The sequence below is a fragment of the Leguminivora glycinivorella genome, chromosome 14, assembly GCF_023078275.1.
Source record: "Leguminivora glycinivorella isolate SPB_JAAS2020 chromosome 14, LegGlyc_1.1, whole genome shotgun sequence".
NCBI lineage: Eukaryota > Metazoa > Arthropoda > Insecta > Lepidoptera > Tortricidae > Leguminivora > Leguminivora glycinivorella.
In genome coordinates, this window is record NC_062984.1 from 11,538,154 (window position 1) to 11,566,031 (window position 27,878).

Sequence of the window (27,878 nt, forward strand, 5' to 3'; positions counted from 1 at the left end):
AGGTGTGGTATTCAAACTTTTCACAATTAGCCAAAAAAACTAAACGGTCCGACACAGATTATTTCATTGTTACTCAGATAATCAAATTTCGTTACGATTGATTAAGGTTTGAAGGAGGAAATAGTCGTGAGCGGAGCCTCGATTTTGAAGATTTTTGCGCAATATCTTTTAACTGAGTTGTTCTGAATGGACATTTTTTTTTCTATAAATCTAGTTAATAAGTTTAATAACACTAGTATATTTAACTAAAATTCACAAATTGAAAGGGGGGCTCCTTCCCATTTCAGCATTTTCGCTCCTGTAGCGTCTTAAGTTCTTTTGATTAGCGCTTTTTGGTACCTATCTAGAAAATGTTATGTACTTATATGATCTTCGCAAAACAGAACAAGCTCGTGTCTTTAACTGTCGAGACCGGACATTTTGAGTTCCAGTAGGTATGAGTATGACCCAAAAGCCACAGTTCGTTGAGAGCAAATTCAGCCGCTGAGCTCATGTTATCTTGCCTCGGCGTTGAGGGTTTCGAAAACGTGCTTGTACCAGAAGTCGACGGTCTTGCCCCACGCACCGAGAGTAGCGTCGTCCAGTTTCAGCACTTCGATAAACATCTTCACTATTACGTCTTTTAGATCCTGGAAAATATATAATGTAGCTTAATATTAACACTTTCGCTACCAAGAACCCGACTGTCGGGTACACCGCTCGTAGAAGCGTAGCCGATTACATGGCTTTCCCCGTATGTAGCGAAAATGTCGTAGCGCCGCGTAGAGCCCGGTTTCGAAAGTGTTAACTGGCTAATTTCAGTTGTTTTTTAAGTGGGATTTTGTTCTGATAATAATTTATAAACTGAAATAGATGTCATAATCGTACACCCAAGAAAAAGTGACTATGTCCACCGGCGGCTCAGGCGGGAATCGAACTCGGGTCTTCAGCTTACGCGGCTAACGTCTTTACTATTGCACCACTCGGCTACTGCGGTATTCGCCGTCTTCTCATCATGAAAACGATGGCCTCTGTCTGGTTGAGATTAGCGTGTGTGTGTGGATTGAGTGAGCACCTTCCGAAAATAAAAAAAAATATGCTGATCATTTAGTAAAAGTTCTAAAACAATTGTAAAACGAATCTCTGAATTTGTAAAAAGATAAATCAAAAGATACAGCCATTAACATGTGCTCACTCAGTTCTCACAAACTACCAACGAAAACAGTGAATATATTCATTTAACATATAATATTTATATACTAACATTTAGTAAAAAATAGGCCAACCTACCTCTATAAATATTAGATCACCTAGTGACGTATTTAATTTTTTACAAATAGTTTCTTATGCTCACTCAATCCTCACACTTTTGAAAAGCCGAATTTTGATGAAAAACATAAGATTTAGACCGCTATTATATGTGTATAGTTTAGTAAAAGTGAAATGGGAATTTGTAAAATACAAAACGAACCACTAACGTGTCAGGTTTTTTTATAATAAATTTTTGTAAGTGCTCACTCAGTCCACACGTTTTGAAAAAGTTAAAAATGTAAATATCTTACGATTTGTAGCACCTAAGGCACTCGAAAGTACTTCAACATTTAGTAAAAATTTTTACTAAATATCCACCATCTAATATTTTATATTCGTTGTCTGGTTTTAAAGATATTCAGACATAACTTTTCTCATACAAATGTATCAAGTAGGGTGACCACACTATGTCGGCTCCTGATTTTCCCCACCTTCCCATTGTCATATTGAGATGGGGAGTTTCGTTCAATTTTGATTTATTATCCTGACGTATATTTGGGTTATTATCCTGACGTCGATAAAAATTACACAATACACATCATCACTAGGCCAAGAACATAACCTAAAAACAGTTTGCAGATGGAGAATTAATATGGTATTAGTTTAATATAAACTATTATCAAAATTGAACGAAACTCCCCAATCTCAATATGACAATGGGAAGGTGGGGAAAATCAGGAGCCGACATAGTGTGGTCACCCTACTTGATACATTTGTATGAAAAAAGTTATGTCTGAATATCTTTAAAACTAGACAACGAATATAAAATATTAGATGGTGGATATTTAGTAAAAAATTTTACTAAATGTTGAAGTACTTTCGAGTGTCTTAGGTGCTACAAATCGTAAGATATTTACATTTTTAACTTTCTCAAAACGTGTGGACTGAGTGAGCACTTACAAAAATTTATTATAAAAAAACCTGACACGTTAGTGGTTCGTTTTGTATTTTACAAATTCCCATTTCACTTTTACTAAACTATACACATATAATAGCGGTCTAAATCTTATGTTTTTCATCAAAATTCGGCTTTTCAAAAGTGTGAGGATTGAGTGAGCATAAGAAACTATTTGTAAAAAATTAAATACGTCACTAGGTGATCTAATATTTATAGAGGTAGGTTGGCCTATTTTTTACTAAATGTTAGTATATAAATATTATATGTTAAATGAATATATTCACTGTTTTCGTTGGTAGTTTGTGAGAACTGAGTGAGCACATGTTAATGGCTGTATCTTTTGATTTATCTTTTTACAAATTCAGAGATTCGTTTTACAATTGTTTTAGAACTTTTACTAAATGATCAGCATATTTTTTTTTATTTTCGGAAGGTGCTCACTCAATCCACACACACACGAGATTAGCTACCCTTTATTCATTTTATTAAATGCATCAGCTATTGGTTCACAGTATTACAGGTGGTTCAACCGGTTAATGACGCGTGCATTCAACTGGATGTTGTTCGAGAAGTTGTTGTGTACTAGCAACACCACTAAAATACAATTTAAAATTCTTATATACTCACATGAAAGTGGCTCTCTTTAATCTGTCGTTTTTTATGAGATTCACCGAGTTTCCTCATCATAGCAGCAACAACCTCTGGCTGGTTGAGGTTTGCCACAGCCTGGTCGAGTGCAGCCATCAGGTTGATGACGTGTGCCTTGAATTGGATGTTGCTGGCGAAGTCCTCTTCTGTTTGGTTGCGAAGCATTTTGAAGAAGTCTTTCGTTTCGGGGTATGCACGGAATAATCTGTAAAAAAGAGTTTGGATTTGTGTGTATTTAAATAAAATAGTATTTTATACAATCGTGATATAATACAAAGCTTTTCAGTCGAGTACCATGTTTAGTCCACGAAGCTTGCTGAGTGGCCTAATAGTACGGTACGAGAGTGAAAAGCTTAATTATATCACTATTGTATACAATACTTTTTCTTCGAGTCATCATCTTCATCATCAATGGACGGAAATATCATCATTCATGCAAGTTAAAATTAATGATAATAGAGTCGTTCACCGTTGTATCAACATCGAATTACCTAGCAACCAATTGTTTGTAATAACCGTCTCTGATTGGCCGATAACGCGACGGATAAAAAAATGTGTTTCAGATGCAGGAAAATTTGCCAGGTATCGCAAATTAGTATAGAAATTGTATGAAGTTCTATTTTTGAAATTATTACAGTTAATTAAAGTCAACTATAATGAGCTTATTATAATTGAGTCGGAACTGCCATAGAGTATCAACACTGAAAAGTTAGCACTTATAGTTTAGTCAGTGGTGTCCTAATTGACAGATTACAGTCGACAAGTAGAAAAAAGTCATTGTAAGTTACATGTTCTATCTAATGCAGATATGTATAAATTTCTACACAATTTTTAAAAGAATAACACTGCTGACCAACTTTTTTACTGTCTAATAAAAGTTTTTCGGTTAAAAGATCTTGTGCCGTTTCACCTTTTCTACACTGGGGAAAAAGGGAAATATGAAGACAAATTCACACCGTGTCATGTTGAAATACGTACACAAAATTAATAAGTTTCTGTTTGTAAATTGTAACCGAATGATAACATTAGTTAACATGTGATTTCTACGTATATCCACCTACGTATATTATGGATGCTGTAATTCTAACATTATTAATCCGCAAATCAATCACGATGGTGCTGTATATTTCCAACAGTAGATACCTAATACACTTTTGAAATTAATTATGCTAATACATTTTTCTTCATTACCTATTTATACCATTTTATAGTACTAGTAATGCCCCATAGCTTATCAGTAGCCACAATTAATAGTACTTTATACAATCGTAATATAATACAAAGCTCTTCAGTCGAGTACCATGTTTAAGCCACGAAGCTTGCTGAGTGGCCTAATAGTACGATACGAGAGTGAAAGTGTGTGAAGCGAAAGTGGTTTGTCAGGATCGTAGTAAATGGAAATCCGTGATCTCTGCCTACCCCTCTGGGAAACAGGCGTGATTGTATGTATGTATGTATGTATGTACGAGAGTGAAAAGCTTAATTATATCACTATTGCATACAATACTTTTTCTATGAGTCATCATCTTCATCATCAATGGACGAAAAATATCATCACTCAAGTTAAAATTAATGTTGATGGCGTCGTTCACCGTTGTATCAACATCGAATTACTTGGCAACCAATTGTTTGTAATAACCTACTGTGATTGGTCGATAACGCGATAGATAAAAAAAATGTGTTTCAGGTGCAGACATTTTTTTTCAGTTAACTTAAGTGAAGTGTAATGGAATATTATAGTTCTGTTGACTAAGTGTCAAAGACTATCCAACACTGAAAAGTCAGCACTTATAGTTTAGTCTGTGGTGTCCTAATTGATAGATTATGATTAAAGTCGACGAGTAGGAGAAAGCCCAGTACAGCCTCCAATTAGGTGCTCGCTGTACCGAACATAACCCATGAAACTTGACAATAAATTAATTAGGAGGACTGCAATTAGCAGCTCCGGCTTAACGATGCGCGAACAAACTGAATACTAATGGAGTTTAATGAAGCTCCCAGTAGCGTGTTCTGCTTTGCTTAAAGCGCTATGAGTTGTAGGCTAGGCGTCTGCGTAACGTGTTCGTAGCGAGCGCGCAACGGGTTCGCGGCGAGTAGGTACGCAACGAACTCGCTCGAAAACAAGTAAGTATATAGGTGCACTAGTGGTTAGATACTTCCGATCGGGCAATTCCGGCAACGTTCGCCTCGCATTGCTACGTAGCAATTATTAGAGTCAATAATGTCAATATTACCTCTCCTTGCGTGCCCATAAATTAGAAATTATAATAATTTCGTTATTTCTGTCAACCTTTAATAATCGAAAGGGATACCTAGTGCCATGCATTATAGGGGCAATTTGATGAACCTGAACTGCTTACAAAATTTGGTTCTAAAGGACGTATTGGTTACTATTATTTATTCCGTGGTTTGACAGCGCCCTTTTAATTTATAGCTACTTGTATATCTACCATTAAAGGCTTGCTATATGAAAATTATCTTAATTAATTGTATTACCACATGCATAATTGCATATGAAATAAAAAATGTAATCCCACCTAAAATAACAGCAACATGTATATTTTACGGCTGCTCAGTTTTACGAGCACTCGCGGCGCCGACTGCTCCGGCTGTAAAACTCGCACTAAACCACTCGATCGAATCCATTGCTTGACAGCTGATGGCCTATTTGTTCCTTTAATATTTTACAGCTGCTATTTTCCATGCGACTACACCCTTTTTGTCAGAAAATATCACTTACAATTTAAAGCAATAAATACTGTAATCTGAAAGCGGCAGAAAAGTTCATTGACACAACAAGAAACGGGCCGATTCGAATTTAAATCTACGTCAGAAAGCCCTAAATACGATATGAATTGCATCGGTTTCTTCAAATAAAAATGTTACTTTGGGTAATGTTTTTACCGAACCCTAAAGATTGAATATGCCTACTTGTAAGAAACTAACATTGCAGCTACGTATCTATTCAGCATCTACCACATCTGTCACTTGCATCAATGCGGACGTATCTCTCCTTGCCGCTTGATTTGTCTTTCATTTGCACTAGATGGATCGATTTTTTTATTATTACATATATTTTTTTATAAAGATAACGCATCACCTATTAAATACACGGTTTAGTTTCGATGTTTGAGGAGCTCTGTCCCATTAGTCACGGAGTTTGCAGAGCCCGTCTCGTCGTCGCCACGAGCTTTTCACGCCGCGTGAGACTCAACTTCACTCTAACTTCACTATATGAAGCTCAACCAGCCAATAGATACATACATACATATAATCACGCCTGTATCCCATAAAGGGGTAGGCAGAGCACATGAACTACTAAGTTTCAGTGCCCTCAATGTTATTTATAATACACGGTGTAGTATCCAAAGTTATACCTTTTAAGGAGTTCTGTTCCATTAGCGACAGAGTTGGCAGAGACCGGCGCCCACGACCGCTGCACGGCGTACACCTCCCGCCGCGTGAGACCTGACACCTCGTTCACCGCGTCTGGGTTCCCGCCCCACCATATGTAGCTCAACCAGCCCCCTATTGTTATCTATGGTATAGTATCCAAAGATATTCACCTCTTAAGGAGTTCTGTTCCATTAGCGACGGAGTTGGCAGAGACCGGCGCCCACGACCGCTGCACGGCGTATACCTCCCGCCGCGTGAGACCTGACACCTCGTTCACCGCGTCTGGGTTCCCGCCCCACCATATGTAGCTCAACCAGCCCCCTATTGTTATCTATGGTATAGTATCCAAAGATATTCAACTCTTAAGGAGTTCTGTTCCATTAGCGACGGAGTTGGCAGAGACCGGCGCCCACGACCGCTGCACGGCGTACACCTCCCGCCGCGTGAGACCTGACACCTCGTTCACCGCGTCTGGGTTCCCGCCCCACCATATGTAGCTCAACCAGCCCCCTATTGTTATCTATGGTATAGTATCCAAAGATATTCAACTCTTAAGGAGTTCTGTTCCATTAGCGACGGAGTTGGCAGAGACCGGCGCCCACGACCGCTGCACGGCGTACACCTCCCGCCGCGTGAGACCTGACACCTCGTTCACCGCGTCTGGGTTCCCGCCCCACCATATGTAGCTTAACCAGCCCCCCATTGTTATCTATGGTATAGTATCCAAAGATATTCACCTCTTAAGGAGTTCTGTCCCATTAGCGACGGAGTTGGCAGAGACCGGCGCCCACGACCGCTGCACGGCGTACACCTCTCGCCGCGTGAGACCTGACACCTCGTTCACCGCGTCTGGGTTCCCGCCCCACCATATGTAGCTTAACCAGCCCCCCATTGTTATCTGTAAAAACAAAGTTAAATTTTTGACGCCAGCTGAAAGTACTAGAAGTTAAATAGAAATTAGAAATATTAGAATAATGTTGAGAATAAATTCTTAAAAATTACACGTGCCTACATTTAGGTGCCTAAATATTTACGTCCATAATAACGACTATGATAATTATATTTTGATAAAACGGTTTAACTCACTTTTATTATATGGCTATTGGTGACATGTTCCGAATCAAGGTGGTTGATTCAGTCAGGCCATGACCTGAGTGCTCGCGGCAGTTACATTACACTCAGTACCTACACGCACGACTGGCAGTTTATTTCAACTAATCGAACAATGTAAAGCATAAATAAATAAATAATTAAATATTATAGGATATTCTTACACAGATTGACTGAGCCCCACGGTAAGCTCAAGAAGGCTTGTGTTGTGGGTACTCAGACAACGATATATATAAATACTTATAACTATACGTAGAAAACGTCGATGACTCAGGAACAAATAGCTGTGCTCATCACACAAATAAATGCCCTTACCGGGATTCGAACCCAGGATCGCGGCTCAGCAGGCAGGGTCACTACCGACTGAGCCAAACCGGTCGTCAAAAAAGCAAAGCATGGAAAGTCAATACTGTAAACTCTGTAAAGTTTACATTATTGATTTTTGATGATTGATTTTAGAGTGTCATATATGTCTACTAAACTCGCGTGCCATAAGTGTCCCACACATTGATTAACTACATAAATCTAAAAACATGGAAAATATTTATATTAATTGAAGTTTTCCACCAATCGAGACTGCCCCCCCCCCCGAACCTTATAATAAAAGTGCGTTAAACCGTTTAGTCAATATTTAAAATATGTAATGAATGCTTTAATAATAAAAGTGGGAACGTGAAAATATATTTTTTTATTCTTAATCCCAATTTCAATTAGCAATTAATTTGTTGGTACTTTATTCATTAATTGAATTTCACGAAAAATACAAAAATATTTAGTACTTCGTAGATGTGCTACGCCGTAGAACTCTACAATCGAAAATTGTAACATTCTAATAATTAAGCGACCTAAAAAACATTAGGCCACTAGACTCTTATCGAATTTGGCACAAGAAATGATTATTTTCTGTAGTATTTGACACAAGAAACCAATTTTTATAGATTTTGGATATTAAAAGTGTATGGTGGCTATGTATTTTCGATTAAAAATGTGTGTAGGTAATATTTATTTTAACTTTGGCCACCGAAAACGCTGTCAGACGTGTAGTCATAGAACCTAACTTAACTTCATGCCGAGTCAATCACTGACATGATGAACTTTATGCCTCATAACTTAAATGTCAGAACATTTTGTGCTCAATTCCATTTACGTCATGCGCAGACAATCTATAGATTAACATGGCTAATGATGTTTTTGCCTAATTAAGTTAAAGTAAACTTTATAAATGTTTTTTTGTGGTTTTCAAGTCGTAATAAAATATGGTACCTAGTATTTTTTTTCGGTTAATTGGACAATAATAAATAATATGTATAAAATAAACTTTAAAAAAGGGTCAAGTAGCCTTTTCTTATGACCCACTGACATCAAAGCAAGTGCACATTAATTATTTAAATTATAAAATTTGGTTCAAAACTGCTAGTTGTAAAAATAAATGTACCTATATCTTGTTACATCCCTACTATTTTTATTCGTAAAGTAGTATTAGATAATGTAATAAAATTTAAACATAAGATTAAAAAATATTACTTGCAAAAAATAAACAATATAAATAATTAAACTACCTTTGCTCTAAACTTTTGCCCGCTCTTCAGTCTTTTTAAAACAACAAGTGCCGTTAAAAGAAAAAATATTGACGATAAATACACACAAAGTAACATCTTGCAGCCTTCTCCTGGTATCCGCCAATTTAGACTGAGGCATGAAAATCCAACATTTAACTGACAGTGTTCACAAAACAGCTTTATCACTTGTATCACGGGACAAAATAAATAGGAAAACGTTTGAGTGACACTGTGAATGCAATGTTGGTGTAAAATACACAGGCAGGTGTCCCGTTGTTTATTCTTTAGTCATACGTAAGTATACTAGGAATTTTACAGACTAAGTAACTATATATTTACATAATACAAAACATAGATATACTTACTACTGTTTTTGCTACGAATGGGACTTCGAAAATTAAATTTTAAACAACGAAACCGTAATATGTTGGATAACATTAAATATACCATATAATTTACGTTTATTAAATCCGGGGCCTCTGTAATGAAGGCAACAAACAATAATAACTTTAGGACGGAAAAACTTTTAGAATAAAAAAATAATTGCCTTTATTACTTACCTTCGCAATGACCTGTCAAATGACGGAGATGACACTAAACAATACTAGTCATACATTTCTTTTATATGTTATACGTGTAAATATTTATTAGTATTATAGGTATACACTTAATTAGGGCTGTATCTTCGCTATACAGGAGTTATTAAGAATTTTTATCGGTACCTACATAACATACCTAGTTAGTCCAATGGGTTTAATTTAATAAATTAAGAAGATTTCGTGCGGCATACGTTGTTAGAATAGTTAATTAGTTAATTATTCAGATACTTTATTGATAAAAAAAAATTAAACTGTTTATTTCTATAAATAATTACAAATAACATGTTTTTTCTTAACTACTAATCTTAACTAATAAAGATTTTTTGAGTTAAGGAGTCCTATCTTTTATGGCTAAATTACGGTATTTTATAAATATGATACTCATACAGGTCTTATAGGGTGGTACAGGCATGTCCTTCGCATCAAGGTTTAGTATTCTAAAGTGGATGTATGTCTAGATTCCTAAAGTTTTTTATTCTATTTTTGTTTCGCCTAAAACTCTTTGGTATAATGATCAGTTGGCCTAACGATGATATGGCCTAATTGTGGTTACCCTATTCAGTTTTGGATGAAATTTAAATGTCCTAAAATTTCGTGTTCTAATGTTAATTGTCATACTCATTAGTTATACTAATACAGTTTTTCATAACTATTCATTGTCATAATCCTTTTTCTCCCTAATGCATTGTATGGCCTAATAACTTTTACTCCTATAGCGATTTCAACTGATATTATATTATACTAACCCATTTTTCTTGCAAAAAGTTCTAACCTAACCTAACCCACTTTTCTGACAAGTCGTTTCTTTGATGGCTACAGTTCTAACCTAACCTAACCCATTTTTCTGACAAGTCGTTTCTTTAATGGTCACAGTTCTACCTAACCTAACCGACTTTTATTGCAACAAATCGTTTCTTTAATGGTCACAGTTATAAACTAACCAAATTTTGTGCCAAAAAGCCGATTTTGTGGTTGTCGCAGTTCTAACCTAACCTAACCCACTTTTCTTGCAGCCAGTTTTTTCTTTAATGGTTACAGTTCTAACCTAACCTAACCCACTTTTGTGGCAACAAACACACAACAACAACAATTAGGTAGTATTATACTGGTTATATTCGGGCAGGCAACAATTCAGCACACAAAATATTAGTTAGTTATGCCACATATCAGACATTATGAGCCTGACATGTTTTAGAATAATGAATATGTGGCCAATCATTATTATGCGCATTATAGATTAGGCTAATACCACACCTCGGACACTGGCGATCAAATATATGAAAGAGGCGCGTTCCTAGCACACAGTCTAAGCTCGTGTAGGTGAACGCGTACTATGCTTGTATGAGTGAAATATGACAGGTTGACTGTTCGCGTTTTTGACAGGCGGTAACTGTGAGGCAACCGAGAGGGGGAGGGCGGCACTTTCAGCGGGGGGCGGGAGTGGCCATACTGTACGATAGTACTCTTTATTATACTGTGCTAATACATACGAGGCGAAAAGAATTATGGAATAATATTAGTATAGATCAAAAGTTTTTATGATCATAAATTTTATTGCAAATTAAATAAGGCCTTTAAAGTAATATAGTAAAAATAAATAGGACAAATAAAGATTAGGCCATCCATTACACTATGCCAAGTATGATGTTATGCTAATTGATTATTAGGTTACATGCCCATTAGGCCAAAACGGTTAGGCCAAGTGATAATATTATAGAACAAACGTTCTTAGGAATGTAGAGGGACACCCTTCTAAAGTATGTCCTTCAACTCCACTTTTTCTAAAATGTGATCTTTCGTTGACAGTATTGGTTGGATTCGAAAAATTTGTCAATTTGTTTTGGTCAAAGAGGATCGAGTATTATAGAGAGTTTACTGTCAAAGTAAAATGTGTAATCACACTAAAACTTTTGAGCCTCAGTTTTGACAATTTGGCCCAGCTTCTTAGCTTGATATGTGTTAAAATGTCAAATATTAATATCAGAGCCATCTAGCCGAGCGTCTCCCAAGGGTGTATCGCCATCTAGGCCACCGTACCTTTTTTTGTATGGTTTTGAGGTACGTTTTTTTCTTAGACTTTAACTGTCTATACGGAGTTACATATGTCTTTGGTTTGGTTTGGTGGTCTGCACTTTCCGCATAACTGTTCGACAGGTAACCAAGTGCCCCAAGTGGCAACCCTATTGAGCACTTGATCGCATTATCATCACAAAAAAGTACGTGTGGTCACATTAATGTATACCTTTCTCGGTAAACAGTATTCGCTGAAACTTATCGCTGATATAATATTTGAGCTGTAACTCGGCATCACATGCTCGAAGCAAACACACTGAACTAATATTTACTTGAGACCTAATTTCTTAGCAGGTACGATTTACTTACTCGTGTTTACATTGTTAATCCTTAGACTAAGTGAAATAAATCTATGTGAGCAGAAGCAAAAATCTACGTGAGTGCCTTATGGATTTGTTAGCAAAAAGGTAAGGTCCTACAATATTTTTTGCAAATGCTTTGTACCTAATCGTTTTATCGGAGATACACGGCTGGATGCAACGGACCCCCAGTCGTATTCATTTACGGATATAGAGTAGATGCGGAATATCATGATCAGGACCAATACAGATCCTCCAATTAGCTTTTGAGTAGATATTTAAAAAACTGTATCTACCGGCTGTCGGTGTCCCGTCGGCTCTATGGCCGCTACTCGACGCAAAATTAGCGCCACAGCGCAGCAACACTATAGCGTTAGTTAGAAACTTAACAAAACGAGTGTGGAAAAGGCCTTAGTGACATTCATTATGTCCGGGCCTCCGGGCGGTTTCGTATGTTTGTCTCCTCGGTTGACAGCGCGGCACGGGCCACTAATTAAATTGGAGTTTGCGGCGACCTCGCGCTCACGCCTGGCCCTCTAGCTAATAGTACAATCGTTGACGCACCGTATCCTATAATGGTTATCTCTCCCTATCGCTCTTCCGTATTGGTGTGACAGAATCCGTTGCGCATCGTTCGCCACGGAGCGTCAACGATTCCCGCTTGGCTACAGGCTCTGAACCCCAATAATTGCATTATGCGGGGTTGGACCGCTCGTTTAACGCAATTGGTCGATCATCGGTCAATTAATTGAGAGTTTTATGTCTTCGTTATATGGCATCTGGAGAGTTGGAATGGCCGGAATAAATAGGTAGTTAGAAAATTGAAAAGATTTCAGAGGACTTATATTGACCGGGATATATACCGTGATTACCTTGATTTTTATTGAGGACCCGCTATTTTGACGCAGTTGCATGCATCAAGATCACGGGCAATATAAGTCTAATGAAATTAACCGTGACTCTTAAGATTTCAGAGATTCACTTTTGCTGCTGTATATTTCATTTAAATAAAATAGACAAGAAATTTTAGCAAAGAAACTAGCCCTAGTTAGCGCCACTGTAGATGCAAGTTCAGAAAAACAGATTTAAAAAATCTAATTATTTAAACGCGGTAGCGTAGCGCTCATTCAAAAATATTTTGAATTTTGATGGACTTTTTACATTTAACTAACTCTATTAGTAATCATATACTTGAAGCTGAGACTGCATGTATATTATTCCTGCGTTCTTACTTTGTACTCTTTAACATGCAGAGTAGGTACCTAAACTAAGTAATTTGATTGCACTCCACTATCGTGCATTTGTAGTAAATGCAATTTGCTGAAAATCGATAAGACTTTATAGAAGGTGTACATTGATTCGTTCGAGGTAGGTGTATCGCAGCAAATCAATTGACTTAAGGTGAATTTGAGACTTTTCTTCAAAAACATATTTAACTGTGAAATATATCGACACCGACTAATTGGTGACTCGACTTTAGAGAGGGGAGGGGGAGCAACAATCAAAAGAAAATACGAATTTGGCGCCTCCCCTGAACATAATGCGCGGAGCATGGGCCTGCATGGGTGCCGCTGCCATGTATGAAATAGGCTACTTGACCCTTTTTTAAAGTCTGTCTACCTAACATATTTTATTATGACTTAAAAACAACTAAAAATATTTTTAAAGTGTTCTTTTACTTTACGTATCAGGCGAAAACAATCATGATTGTGTTGACATGCAGTAAGGTTCGAATTCGATGACGTCACTACATCGCTGACAGCGTTTTCGGTGGCCAAAATAAATAAATAAATTACACACATTTTTAATCAAAAATACGTAGTCATCATACACTTTTAATTGCCAAAATTTATAAATATTGTTTTCAGTACAGATGGCGTTTTTTTTACGCACTAGTGCGAGAAGTGGTTCATTATATGCCAGGTCGAAACTTCGGAGGCTCATCTGTACTGAGAAACGTCGTACGATACACGTACTGTACTATTTTTTTATATGTCATATACTACAGAAGACAATCATTTATTGTGCAAAATTCGATATCAGTCTAGTAGTTAGTCTATTATTGACCACTTAAATTAAAAAGGTTACATTATTGATTCCGTTTTGATTATTTAAATTAATATTATGAGCTTGTGTGAATTGGTGAAAGCAGTGCCCTTACAGGGTTTAAAGCTGTTGCGTAGTGAAACGTAGCACATGTAAACCTTTGTAACTATTAAAGTACTGATTACTGATAGTTAGGTAGTGTAGGTGTGCGGTACATTTAGCCATAAGACGTGGTACGAAGGCAGTGCCCTTGGGGTCACCCTGCAAATAGCCAAGGTAAATACATAGATAGCGCTGACCTCGCCGCGCAAGGCATTCAGGTACATCTACCCCTAACCTAAATGAAAATGAAGCTCTAATGGAAGACCACTTTTTCGATTTTCAAGAGACTGTTTGTTCTAAGTTTTTTAAGTTTTTTTTTTTACTGAACTAAAACCTTTACTGACAATAATTTGTCTCCGGTAAGCGCGATAGTTACTCATGACAGTCTATGTCTACTCACTATGAAAACGGTTTATATCCCTCTATTCTTGTATAATGATGAGTGCTTGGTCAACGGGTGACGAGAGTTCTTGGCAAACGTCGTGAAGGATTCGAAACGTCGGGGTGTATTTCCTAAAACCTTTATTAAGTTTTATTTAACTTTAGAGAAAGCGCATAGGTATTATTTTTTTGTGATTATGCTACTTAGGATAAGACTTTATAGAACTTTATACCTATACATATAAATATGTTTTTTTTTCAGTTATCATTGCCACGGCTCAAGAGCCTGGGGTCCTGATTGATGATTGACCATGTTTTTTTTTTCAGTTACATGTTGTAACAAAATTTAAGATATTGCACTGAGCTTACTTTTATTTCAAAGTATCCGTTTCATAAATTCTCATTTCAGCGGTATGCTACATTTTTTTAAAAAATTCGGCTTAAAAGTAAAAGTTGATCGAAATTTCGACTCTACAAAATATTTTTCGTATTTTACATAATTAACTAGAGTGCCAAATGTGTCCAACACTCGTGGCACGCGTGTTAAATAAAATCAAGATAAATTATTGCAATAAGTAAATAATAGCGTGCTATTTCTGAATATGTCCACTTGTTTTCAAATTAAATAATCATTATCTATCTACTCGTAATACAGATATGTAAAAAATGCACTCAACATTATTTACCTAATATACATAATGTACCTAATGAACGCGGTAGTTGTTATGTAAATAATAGCGATAACCTAAAATAAAATAAACTTAGCAGTTTATGTTGCCAAATTTATAAATAAACCAGTCATATGATGTTATTGCGATGAAGCAATAATAACAGATTTTGATTTTTTTTCTATAGGTACCAGTGGCGGCTGGTGAAAATTTGAATACCTACCAAGTGCAATTTGAAGAATCACGTCCAGAGAGAGAGAGAGTCAGCGAGTTTCAGCGACGCAAAGGATTTTACGAAATGGTAGAGCCTAAACGGGGGAAGACGTTGAGTCCCCTGAACCCCCCTTTATACACATTCCTGTCGAATGAAAATGGCAGTCACTAAAAATCTTCAATACGAAATAATTCAATAGTTATTTTTGAGGTAGGGTGCATTGGGGTAATTTCGAAAGTCACATAAAAATCACCCATTATTTCCATCACATCAAGATTCCCCTTTCGAAATTACCCGAGCACTTCTGTGCTTCGAAATTACCCCAATGCACCCTACGCTCAAAAGTTGACACAATTGATCAAAGCAATCCACAGGGATCCCACTTTTCTACCAATTAACTTCGTGTAGTGTAATTACAAGTTTCGCCTACGTATGGACAATTTAAATAATTATATACGTCAGTGTGGCTACCGTGAGTTTTTTCACTAGGTACACCAACTGGTAAAAGGCTCTCTAAATCTTCGAGAATGGACGAGAAAGTTGCATCCTATCCACAGTGAAAATCAATTGTTGTAAGAATAAGAATGTAAGAATAAGAATAGTTGTATGTCTTTCCCATCACGGATGGTATTCCGGACCTTTGGGAGGCGTGCGGTGCGCGGGGCCGAAGCCAACACGTAGAGGCCCTACAATTTACAAGAAATAACTACAATTAAGTACATTTGTCCTGTGGCCCCACACTAGGCTAAGCCTGTCATGCGGCAGCCAAAATTAAATGAACATTCATGGGACAACATGCCCATTCTTCTTTGTTATTCTAGTAACATTTTTATTTGTGACACAAATATGTACCTACATATCGAATTTTTATGTGAGTCATGAGAGTATTTTTTCTTTTTGGTAGAATCTTTTAATTTTAAATGTGTCACAATGATGGGATGACAATAATTACATAAGCACGTTTTAGGGCTAGTTGCATCAACCACATTTGACAGACACATCATCGTCACGCAGCAGACGTCTATGGAACTTCCCATGCAATAAAATTTAACTAACGCTTTAACGGTGACAGAAGGTTTGATGCAACCGGCCCTTACACGTACATAGTAAACGTAGTATTTTGGTTCGATCAAGTTACAGTTTGGGGGCACTGTTCACATTCTCCATACAATGAATGAACGTTTATCGTGACGTGAAACTAGAAAACTCATGGTAGCAATATTGTACTCACGAGGCAAGTAAATTGATAGGGACACAGCTAAATTAGCCACCGTTCCAGTTTAGTTGTAAAATTAAATGTTGTTTCATAATTTGGACATTTCCATTGGACAGCATGTTACCTATGTATGTCATGGGATGACTTTGTAACTGTTGTTTAATATAGGGTGTTTTTGGTAGCGGGTCAATTAGGGCAGCTAAAAGAATTAATGGTCTTAGAAGACCTTTCTTCGATTTCAAATTAATAGACTTGGCGTTTACAGATTTAAAAAAAGGCTGCGAGTAAAAGGTTTTAGGTAAACTTTATTTGGTGCCAATCGATTCCATTCCTATCTCGAATCAAAAGCATGTATGGGATCAAAAAATAGAAATACTTAATTCCCCATTGGATTACGGGAAAAATTAAATATAATGTCTATGAATAATAGCTAAATCATAGCAGTGAATGAATACCCACTACAACTGATAGCTTTCTTTCGTTCTTATCAAGGCGTAGAAAATTCAAAACAAAAGAAAAATAATCCTGACGTGAGGTTTTAAGAAAATCTTGAGAAAGAAACACAATAAAAATAGTACAATATAGAAATACAATATAGTTGAAAATGTCAACTCTATTTTAAAGCAACAATATTCCTTACCACATATGTGACATTATGACACAATAGAAGAATCTGACCCATCTCAATCACGCATTGTAGGTATTCTATTATTGAATGAGCTATAATATATTATAACTCTCAAACGGTATCAAGTAACCTTTTGAACTAGTGAGAGGAACTATCCTTTGTGCTCAATTTGACGTTATCGTCACGAGTTATTTCACCGCCTGTTATCATTCATATGCGTTTTATTGGAGTGCTGTATTTTATGTCGCTTGTAATAAGAGCATGTCTTTATGGTATGCGCTGTGTGATGTTTATTTCTATTTGTTAAAGGAGCTTTTAGAGGTTTTTTTTAATCTGTAATTTCCGATTCCAGTCCCCGCGAATGATACGGGCGGCTGAATTCAATTAATCAGTATTTTTCCCGTAGGCACATATAAAAATCTGCGTGTAATAATGAAATTTGTGAAGTAATTTAATGATGAAAATGATGAATAAATGAATGATAATGAGTTATGTACCGTTAATTTTTTGAGTTTATTAACTATATAAGTGATAAATTTACAGAATGAGTCGAGTTTTTTGTAATGATTTCCAAAAGGTTATAAGGATCAATTTTGACATTTTGACAGACGATTTCGTGGGCGAGACGTGGGTTCATAAATTTAGGGCAATATCTGAGGAGATGATCTATGGATTGTGGAGTGGTTTGGTCGCATGGGCATAGGTCATAGGGGGTGACTTTGAAGCGATGGAGGTACGTTTTACGTACGTTAGCTTTTAGAGGTAAAGACTTTACGCATCGTTTTACTTCAAACTTAAATAAATGAAATATACTAGGAAAAAGTGTCTAAGGCATCTAGTAGCCCACGGCCAGTGGGCCACGGCTGGAATCGAACCAGAGTGCACTGCTATCGTGACAGATATGATGAAATTGATGAATATGAGTTTATGTCGAACGAGTCTGACGTCGTACCGTGCGATAAATACTGCGATGCCTACAAATTTCAAATATTAGATCTAGGTACGATATGCACCGGATACATTAGTGCCAGATTATTACATATTATGGCCCTTTGTAAGTTTGTCGTTTCGATACAGGTACATAAACTAGTTCTCTCGCACTAGTGCCATACATTTGCACCACATGAACCTACACATAGCTGTGCCTAATTAGTTTCTTATTTTATTTTGTGCTTGAGATTGTGGCGAATCCGTTTTTATTCTGTTTTAACTATTTGGTACTATTTGGTGTGTTGTGTGTCACATACACACAACACACCAAATAGTACCAGTGGTGGTCAGTGGTCACCAACAAGGAGCAAGCTGAAAATCAGCGCTGCAGCCGCTGGAGCAGAATGCTGAGCTTGATCCTTTTTGCTGACACACGATAGTCTATTTATTTTTTGTTGTTTGTTCTTACTGTACTGTTTATGTTGATGTATTGTGTGTGTGTGCAAATAAAATATTATTTGTTTCTTTCTTTCTTTTTTTTTCTCTTTTCTTCATTTTCTTTCGTTACTTGCAAAACGACGATTGGTATTTTGGAATTTTAGTGTGTAATTTGTTAATTTTTTGCTATTACACTGGTTTGAACTTCATTTTTACAAATAAGTATGACTGAAAGATAGCATATTTATAAGAAAGTTTTAAAATAATAGAGAGCACAGAACTTATTTCCTTACTTATTCAATTATATAACAATTTATTATCCAGTTTCAGCTTTAGTAATACCAAGGACGATTATAAAGGACCAGCAGAGTCCATACTAAATACCGTACCCCGTTGGCAGCCGTAAATCTACGTCGCTAGATGTCACTAAGAGTGTCATTTGAATAAAAATGTCGTTTTTTTTTTAAATACGCACGCGGTAGTTCAACGGCATTACAAGTGATACAGTGAAAAGTATATAGATGACGCTAGGGGCCCGTGTCATGTTTCAGTCCCTGTTTACAACGCAAGCCATCGTTCTTATTTTGAATTATGACAATCATGCAAAAGAGTACCATACTGTCAAATTTTCTATCTCTTTCATTTTGAGCGTGACGTCAATGATTAGTAATATTACTTTCAATATATTTAAAATTTAGATTTTAATGAGGCCATTTCGAACGCTGTTTTTGATAGATATCATGTTGACAATCAATCTCCTGACCGTCTCGCTCATACCAATCCTATCCTATATTTGAACGAGTGCGACCTAACAGTTGAGTATTATTGAAGATTTTTGAATGTCTAAAATCTTATTGGTAGTTGTCGAAAACCCGCTTTTTCCATAAAGTGTTGGCGCGACGTCAAGTGGGTGATAGGCGTACGAGCAAGTACGCGTTGGATGGTCGACTACTATGGGCAGCGGTTTTTACGCGTACTTACGGTGACACACAATCGAAAAAGGTCGTCGAGCCATAAGTACGCATACCTGGGTGGCTAGCCGAATGGCACAATCGCTCACGAAACGCTCACGAAACGAAGCGCTAGTAGATATCTATCTCTATCGCGCTTGCGTATTGGCGCGACAGAGCCAGCGGCGTATCGCTTTCGTTTGGCGTCGGAGAAATGCCATTCGGCTACGGGGCCTGCTCGTATCGTACGTTTATCACCCACTTCAGACTGCGTTTCGATCGGCGTTTAGCGACAATGATTACCAGCTCGGCTTCATGGCTTTACGAATCTTAGCTCGGACCATCGAATATGAAACTTATAAACTTCTTTATACACAAGGGTATAAAGAAGTTTATAACCAGGTGCTCCATGACACCATTGCACCAATCTGTCACCAGCACCGCTACACTTCAACGGCCAAGTCACACAACATCCATACTCATATTATAAATGGGAAAGTGTGTGTGTCTGTTTGTTTGTCCATCTTTCACGGCAAAACGGAGCGACGTATTGACGTGATTTTTTAAGTGGAGATAGTTGAAGGGATGGAAAGTGACATAGGCTACTTTTTGTCTCTTTTTATATCCCCCCACTTCCTTAGAATGGAGGATGGAAGTTTGAGGAGAGATTTTCGAATTTAACGCGAGCGAAGCCGCGGGCAAAGGCTAGTTAACTATAATAATAAAGAAATCGCAGTAAGGAACTTTATGTAGATTTCATTACTTTTTAGAGATAAACAAGCAGCTCCATCGAGACGGTTTTTTTTACAGAATGTTTTTGGTGGGATATACATAGGCATAGGTATATAACACTAACAAGGTATCTATTGTCTTAGTCCGTTTTCACATTATCCGATCCGATATCGGATGTCGGAAGGATTTAACTGAAAAAATCCAAGATAGCGCCTGTAATGTATGGGGTATCAGTCCTACATCCGATATCGGATCGGATAATGTGAAAACGCATTTAGTCTCATTAATTATTACTTATGTCAGAGTTTCACTAATTATTTCCTTTTATTCATTTATTATCTCAGTTTATGTTTATACGAGTACCAAACGAGTAGTATACGAGTAGAAAATATATTACCAAAACAATACAAACTATCATTAATTTATTATAAAAACGTAATCCAAAGTGCCACACCTCGAGGCCTAATTATCCGCGTTGTGTCCAAGACGAAGCCTGACCGACGAAGCCTGACCGACGAAGCTAGCAAGTCTCTCTACATGTTAGCTGAAATACTGTCAAACCATTCACTATGATTACTCAGATTATTATAAGCAAAATGATCTTCGAATGAACTTTCTGGACAATTGAGATGCATGGGCGCAGTCGAAACCAGCTCGCCCCTTCAGCCGTGTCCCGTTGAAAATCGGAAAGATTCTTTTCCTTAGCAGATTTAATGTTTACAAATTGGATTCGCCTTCTCTCACCTAAACTGGTAATTTTATGTATGAGGTCATTGGTCATACATGTTATTAATTCTGTATCTCTACTCGCATTGCTGCTGCGATTCTAAAATATTTAATATCCATAATATATTATGAATATTCAATAAATCATACAATGACATTTGTGATGTGACATGGATGTCAGATGTCACATCTGTTGGCACAATGATTGCGTTTTGTTGAACGTATTTGAGCTCAACATATAGGTTTATTATCACTAAGTATATTATATTAATGAACAACGAAACGGATGTGACATTTTCCTAGTCCACCAACGTCATCTAGTCATTTTATTTGGCAATAATTAGACAACATGCGAACAAACTTAGCCAGCGAAGCGATCACAACTACGTCGAGGCCGACCAAAAAATATAATTTGTAAAAATTGTGTTTTGAGCCAATATTTTGATATTAAAATAAAGTTTTTTGATAGTTATTCATAGTATAATATAAAAACAAGTAAAAATATGTGTGAAAATATGTTTTTTTCCACTCCCGGGTTACGAAACAACGCCATCTAGTTTTAAAGCAAAAACTAAGCTTTTTTCAGGGGTACGCTTTTTTGTATGGGCTATATTAGTCTAGTATTAAATGGTCCTTGGTAATACCTATGTTTAGACTTTATGTCATTTATGATTAACAGGGCCAGAGAAACAATAATGGCTGAACCAACATGCAAAAGGAAATAACATATATTTAAATACATTACTTATTCAAACAGAATATTATATTCAGTCATATAAGTCGTTGCATAACAGTCATTTGTTATTGTTTAATTATATGTATTAATACCCGACTAAAGTAGGAATTGAAATACTTATAACTAACTAGCTTTTGCCCGCGGCTTCGCTCGCGCTAAATTCGAAAATTGCGGAATGCTCCATACAAACTTTCACCCCCATTTTAGGGAAGTGAGGGGTTAGAAAGAGACAAAACGTAGCCTAACGTAAAATACCCTATAATGGACGGTGATGCCATTATGGACAAAAAAACACAATCCTTAAAAATAAGTATCTAAAATTAGTTTCTAAAAACTGACGGCATTGTACCATAAACAAGAGTCATAGAGCTGCTTAATTTTAAAATTTCATTTACTTGATTCGGATATTTCTGAAGGATTTGGCGGCAAGATAAGTCATCAGTTTACTGAAAAAAATATCAGGACGGATTCTTAGTAATGTTGCTAAGAGAGTTGAGTTCATGTATAAAATAAAATAAAAATAATACTCGGTGTAAACTTAAAGTGTTAACTTACTGCAGTAAGCATGAGATAAGGTATAAAACATACTAGTTTGTTGCTCCAAATATATAAAGAAACAGTGTTATTTTGCGAGTGTCCATAACTGGAACCGGAAAACTGCGTATCTCCTATGATGGACAAGGGACAATTTACGAAACCAAAATTGACAAAAAACAATCCTATGTTAAAATAACCCAAACTAATTTTATTTGGGGTATATAAAATTTACTCATTGAGTATCAGTTGGCTTTAAAAGTAAAATTTTAAACTTATTTCACTGTCCATAATGGGGGATCCATTACTGGAGAACTGCCGTCCATTATTGGAGAAAAAACACCTAGTTTTAATTTGTTAACTATGAAGAAACCAATAGGAATATCTATTCTGCAATACGCTTGAAATGTAAATGTAGAAGAAGTTTGTAAAGAAAGTCAAACATGTTCTGAATTCTTTGAAGGTAACAGGAGAGTAAATACTCTATTTAGAAGTTTTAAAAACCCACGCTTAGGTATTTTACAAACTTGCGGCTACAAATCGTATCCAAAACTTAAAACAAACAATAAAACTATAAATACTCCATAAAATGTCGCTCAAACCGTCCAGATTTACGAATTTACGGCTTGGCCTATTTCCAACGAAGTTTGTCAAACGAACCGGAGTAAACGTTTATGATAATTAACTACGGATATATTCGGCGTTTTAAGGCCCTGTAGGTTTATTTTTAGTAGGTGCATTGGGGTAATTTCAAAAGTCGTCTAATTTCGAAAGTCACATAACTATCAACATTATTTCCATCATATTAAGATTCCCCTTACGAAATTATCCGAGCATTTCTGTTATTCGAAATTACCCTAATGCACCTTATTCTTCCCTCACTGAGCGTAAACGAGTTCAATATATGGGTATGTATGCAGGGCCGGATATGATTATTATTTTATTAAAAAAATTTATTACTTATATTCACCGGAGGTCGCGGGTTCGAACGGGCTCATACCAATGAGTTTTTCTGAACTTATGTGCGAAATGTCATTTAATGTCTGCCAGTCGCTTTTCAGTGAAGGGAAACATTGTGAGGAAACCGGATTATACCTACTATTCCAATAAGGCTTAGTTCTGGTTGGAAGCTCAGTCGCTTTCGTAAACCTAGTGCCTACGCCAAATCTTGGGATTAGTTGTCAAAGCGGACCCCAGGCTCCCATGAGCCGTGGAAAATGCCGGGATAACGCAAGGAGGATATTATATATTCACATTATAAGTGACTGCTCTGATTAGGGTAAGATTATAAGTTGATTAAAAGATAAATAAAAAAAACAATACTTTCAATTTGTAGAGGTTCACGATGTTCATAAATATTCCAAATTTCAAAGCGATCGCATAAGTAGATCTCGAGATATTCAGTAATGTGACAGACAGACAGACGGACAGAGCGACACCATAAGTTTATTCCTTTTTGGTACGGAACCCTAAAAAGTAATAGTAACACTCTTATGGCTCATTTTAACGTTTTACATAGGTAATTTTTAGGTTTTATGCACTTTTATGGGTACCTAGCCCATAAATTTTTATACCTGAATTTCTTCTATCAAATAAAAGTCAAAAACAGAATTCAAATCGCAAAAGTCCCTAGAGATAACATCTATATTGCAAATTTTTGGCAACCAATTATTCTGATCCAAAACAGCGCTACAACTTTTCAAAACTCCACTGTCTGCTGAGCTATAACTACTGCACCTTAAGACTTAAGTGATTACAATTTTAGACTAGTTTGTACGCGTGTAAACTATTCTGAGTAAAACTAATTTATTTCATGAGTCTTAAAATTGTAGCAGCAACCTCGGGTATGCAAACTAAGTACAACTCCTGCGGGCCTAGCACGCTAATGTGCTATCGGGTCGGTTAGGTCGGTGTGTCCTTTTCACATTCACAAAGAAGGTGCGACCGACGCGATAAGCTATATTAGAGGTACATTGGCGTTCTAGGCTCGCTTCTGACTAGGTAATTTACTGTTTTTCTTGTTCAAACCGAGAGAATGACCCACATGTAAAAAAATATTCATTCCAACTACAGAAGTTCCTCTGACTTCGACAGCTGAACAACTCAAGTAACTATGAATTAAAATGGAAAAAACACATAACAACGCCTGTATGAATGAACTTACATTTTATTACCCAATTGATTCCACTCAATCTTTTTTAGTAGCTCCTTATCTGTCCATTTTAATTAATAGCTTCTTGTATAGAGTTCGACCGCCGATAAGGACTGGCGTTCGACGATATAGATCGTGTCATTCATATTGACGCGAAAATTTGACAAATCTAACCTTTGATGGTATTAAAATATGATAAAGGCACGCGTTATAGTGAATGACAAGCTGTTTGTGTGCTCACGCATAGCACGTGCACTAAGTGTTAAAGCAAATAACTTTAATGAGTTTATTCTGCTCGAGTGGACTGATGTGATAAGTTAGCTGGTGTCTTTAATTCCATTGTGGTTAGAGTCATTTATTGAAACACCTTCAAAATAAACCCACGCCACTATATAAAAAAAGAATAGAAGAAAAGTGCCGGTTTTCTTCCAATTGCTGTATTTGCTTCTTTTGCGTCAGGTGTTATAAGTTGCCGTATGTATAAAAAATACCAAGAATATCAGGTAGTGAACGTCGAACTATATAATGTTATCCACAAGAATGTAAAGATATTTTTTATTTTGGTAATTGATAATGATAAGTACGAGTTTTGTTTTCCGTGATCATGATGCATGCAACTGCGTCGAAATATCGGGAGCTCGACAAAAATCAAAAAGGTAATCACGGTCTATATCCCGGTCAATATAAGTCTACTCTAAGAACAAATTAAATTACTTTCATAGAAAATATTAATTAATTAATTAAATAATTAATTTAATGTTTAATATAAGTCTAATGATAAGTACACTAAAACATACTAAATAATAAACTAAAACTAACTTAAATTATAAATATGTATGTAAAAATGTAAAGTAAGTAATTTCATACAAATTTTTACTTGATGTTCAAAGCTGGCAGGTAGAATTGACGTTTGAATTATGAGTTTGAATCATAAATGTTAAATAAATTGGTATCATTAATTACCTACAGTTGATATTTCCCTCGCGTTGATGTGATGAAAAATATGTGTTTCACTCGCTGGCAACATTTGTTTAACCTAAGCAGTACCTTGAAACCCTCGCAACGCTCAAAATTTCACATTTTGAATAACATATAAGTACCTAAATTTTGACGACCGGTCTGGCTCAGTCGGTAGTGACCCTGCCTGCTAAGCCGCGGTCCTGGGTTCGAATCCCGGTAAGGGCATTTATTTGTGTGATGAGCACAGATATTTGTTCCTGAGTCATGGATGTTTTCCTATGTATATAAGTATGTATTTATCTATTTAAGTATGTATAGAGTCGCTTAGCATCCATATTACAAGCTTTGCTTAGTTTGGGGCTAAGTTGATCTGTGTAAGGTGTCCCTAATATTTATTTATTTATCTATTTATTTATTTACCTAAATATTCTATATTTCGGAAGCAGGAAATTAAACATGATTAAAATTAAAAAAACTGGTGTTTCTTAAGTTGAAGTTAAAAGGGACCGGGACTTGTAGTGTGTGTAGTGTGTTCTTGGATAGAAGAAAAACCAACAGTTGGTTGAAGTTGAATCGAAGATTATCCATATTATCTTGAAAACGATTATGATTAGGTAAGGTATAAATAACAGATTGATTTGTTTAGTATTGGGTTGGTAAGAAAGTAATGAGCGATCGATTGAATTCCACATAAAATTTTTGAGAGAGTTCTAGAATCTTCTATGGTCGAAAGTATATAAAGGGCGAGTCGCACAGTTTCTCGTCAGTCATTCACTAGCTGTCGCCGAGCTAATATAAGGAAGAAAATGGACGAATTAAAAGTGCATGTAAGGCATTGCTTACTATATGAATTTCAGTCTGGCCATTCAGCCGCCCAAGCAGTGCGTAATATATGTCAGCGTGTTGCTTCTGAAGTTGTGTCTGAGGCCACGGCGAAACGATGGTTCCAGCGGTTTCGTAGTGGCGACTTTTCATTATCAGATCAACCTAAGTCTGGTCGACCGGTGAAGATTGATGTAGCCAAATTAAAAACCTTAATTGAAGGAGATCCGAGGCTAACGAGTCGTACTCTTGCTACCGAGTTAGGCTGCTCTCATGTCACCATAGAAACACATTTACACGAGTTAGGAAAAAACTACAAATACAGTGTTTGGATACCGCACGAACTTGATAGAGATCAACTAAACCGGCGTGCCGATATCTGCATACAACTTCTGTCTTTTCGCCGCACATTCAACTGGTTGGACCATCTTATCACTGGAGATGAAAAATGGGTCTTATATATAAATCACACACGCAAACGTCAGTGGCTAGCTCCAAACGAAAAAGGAATAGAGGCACCAAAAACAGAGCCTCACCTGAAAAAAGTTATGCTGTCCGTTTGGTGGGATATTCATGGTATTATTCACTGGGAACTCCTACCAAGTGGAATGACTGTTACCGCATCAGTATACTGTAATCAGCTTGAAAATTTAAACCAAAAAATCTGTCAGAATCGTCCACAGCGTGCTAAAGTTTTTTTCTTACACGACAATGCTCGCCCACACATTGCAAAAGTGACTCGGCTAAAGCTATTGGAGCTAGGTTGGAAAGTGATACCTCATCCACCGTACTCTCCAGACTTGACACCTACGGATTACGCATTGTTCAGATCGCTAAGCAATGCCTTGTATGAAAAAAAGTTCGATGATCAAGCCCATCTACGACAGTACATAGCTGAGTTTTTTGAATCTAAGCCTAAGAACTTCTTCGCCGATGCTATTCATTCTTTACCAGAACGATGGAGACAAGTAGTAGATAACGAAGGCCGTTATATTTTTGATAAATGATTAAAATAATAAATTAAATAAAAATTACAATATTGGTTATGATTCGCTCATTACTTTCTTACCAACTCAATATATTATAAGGTCCTACGTCCTACCAGTTCGGTTTGCTATAAATAATATGTGATGTATGTTATTATTTTTACTTAAATTTTTCCTTGTATTGTGGGCCGCTGGTTACAGGATATACACGTAGGTAGAGAATATACCTAATATATTCAGGTGCCACTCAGCGTACGGCACAATGTTATGAATATGATAATTTAATTATTTCCAACTCTCACTCAGAAGTAAATTGCCACGCGACGACGTTGACGACGATTTTTTAAATATTTAATTTATTAGCAGTCTACGCACATCATGTAGAATAGTAAGTAGATTAGGTATGATGTTTATCAAGAGTATTTTATCAACACTTGTATTCATGATCGTATAGGAATACTGTCTTTTGTTTATGTTTCAGGTGTACAAGGTCAAGTTCACACTACATATCAAGCCGGAACCGTGTCACTGTTTCATAAATCTCCAGCGAAATGCACTTCAAATCATAAACAAACACGATAGCATAACTCGCGGGAAGAATAAAATACTTACGATAGGTAGCACAGAGCCGATAGAAAATTTGGCGCGCTTTTTTCAACGACAACGTTTGTGTTTTTTGGCGCGCTGCTCGGGGCCAAGGCGCGCGCGTTTCAGCCTGCGGGTGGTTCGAGACTGAGCTCAGCTGTTCACTACAGCCGCCCGCCCTCCGTACTATCGCCTCGCCA

General features: G+C 36.7%; 1 protein-coding gene across 3 annotated transcripts; it reads right to left on the bottom strand.

Annotated features, from left to right (window-relative positions):
* On the bottom strand, positions 1 to 27,854 carry LOC125233636 (globin-like). Of its 3 annotated transcripts, none has more exons than XM_048139703.1 (4): positions 27,706 to 27,854; positions 6,970 to 7,130; positions 2,816 to 3,041; positions 1 to 629 (listed from the first exon to the last, which is right to left on the bottom strand). In XM_048139703.1, the coding sequence occupies exons 2-4, from the start codon at positions 7,122 to 7,124 to the stop codon at positions 495 to 497; spliced, it is 516 nt and encodes a 171-aa protein (XP_047995660.1). In that variant the 5' UTR covers positions 7,125 to 7,130; positions 27,706 to 27,854; the 3' UTR covers positions 1 to 494. The 3 variants fall into 3 exon arrangements, with proteins under 3 accessions (XP_047995660.1, XP_047995661.1, XP_047995658.1); XM_048139704.1 differs by lacking the exon at positions 27,706 to 27,854 and adding an exon at positions 9,462 to 9,476; XM_048139701.1 differs by lacking the exon at positions 27,706 to 27,854 and adding an exon at positions 8,902 to 9,048.
* Between the last annotated feature and the right edge of the window lie 24 nt (positions 27,855 to 27,878).

Coding starts and splice junctions, on each gene's coding strand:
- LOC125233636 (XM_048139701.1), bottom strand. CDS start 8,997: ATGTTACTTTGTGTGTATTTATCGTCAATATTTTTTCTTTTAACGGCA. Junction 7,131..8,901: donor GGCAAAAGTTTAGAGCAAAG/GTAGTTTAATTA, acceptor TTGTTTTTACAG/ATAACAATGGGGGGCTGGTT. Junction 630..2,815: donor TTAAAGAGAGCCACTTTCAT/GTGAGTATATAA, acceptor TATATTTTCCAG/GATCTAAAAGACGTAATAGT.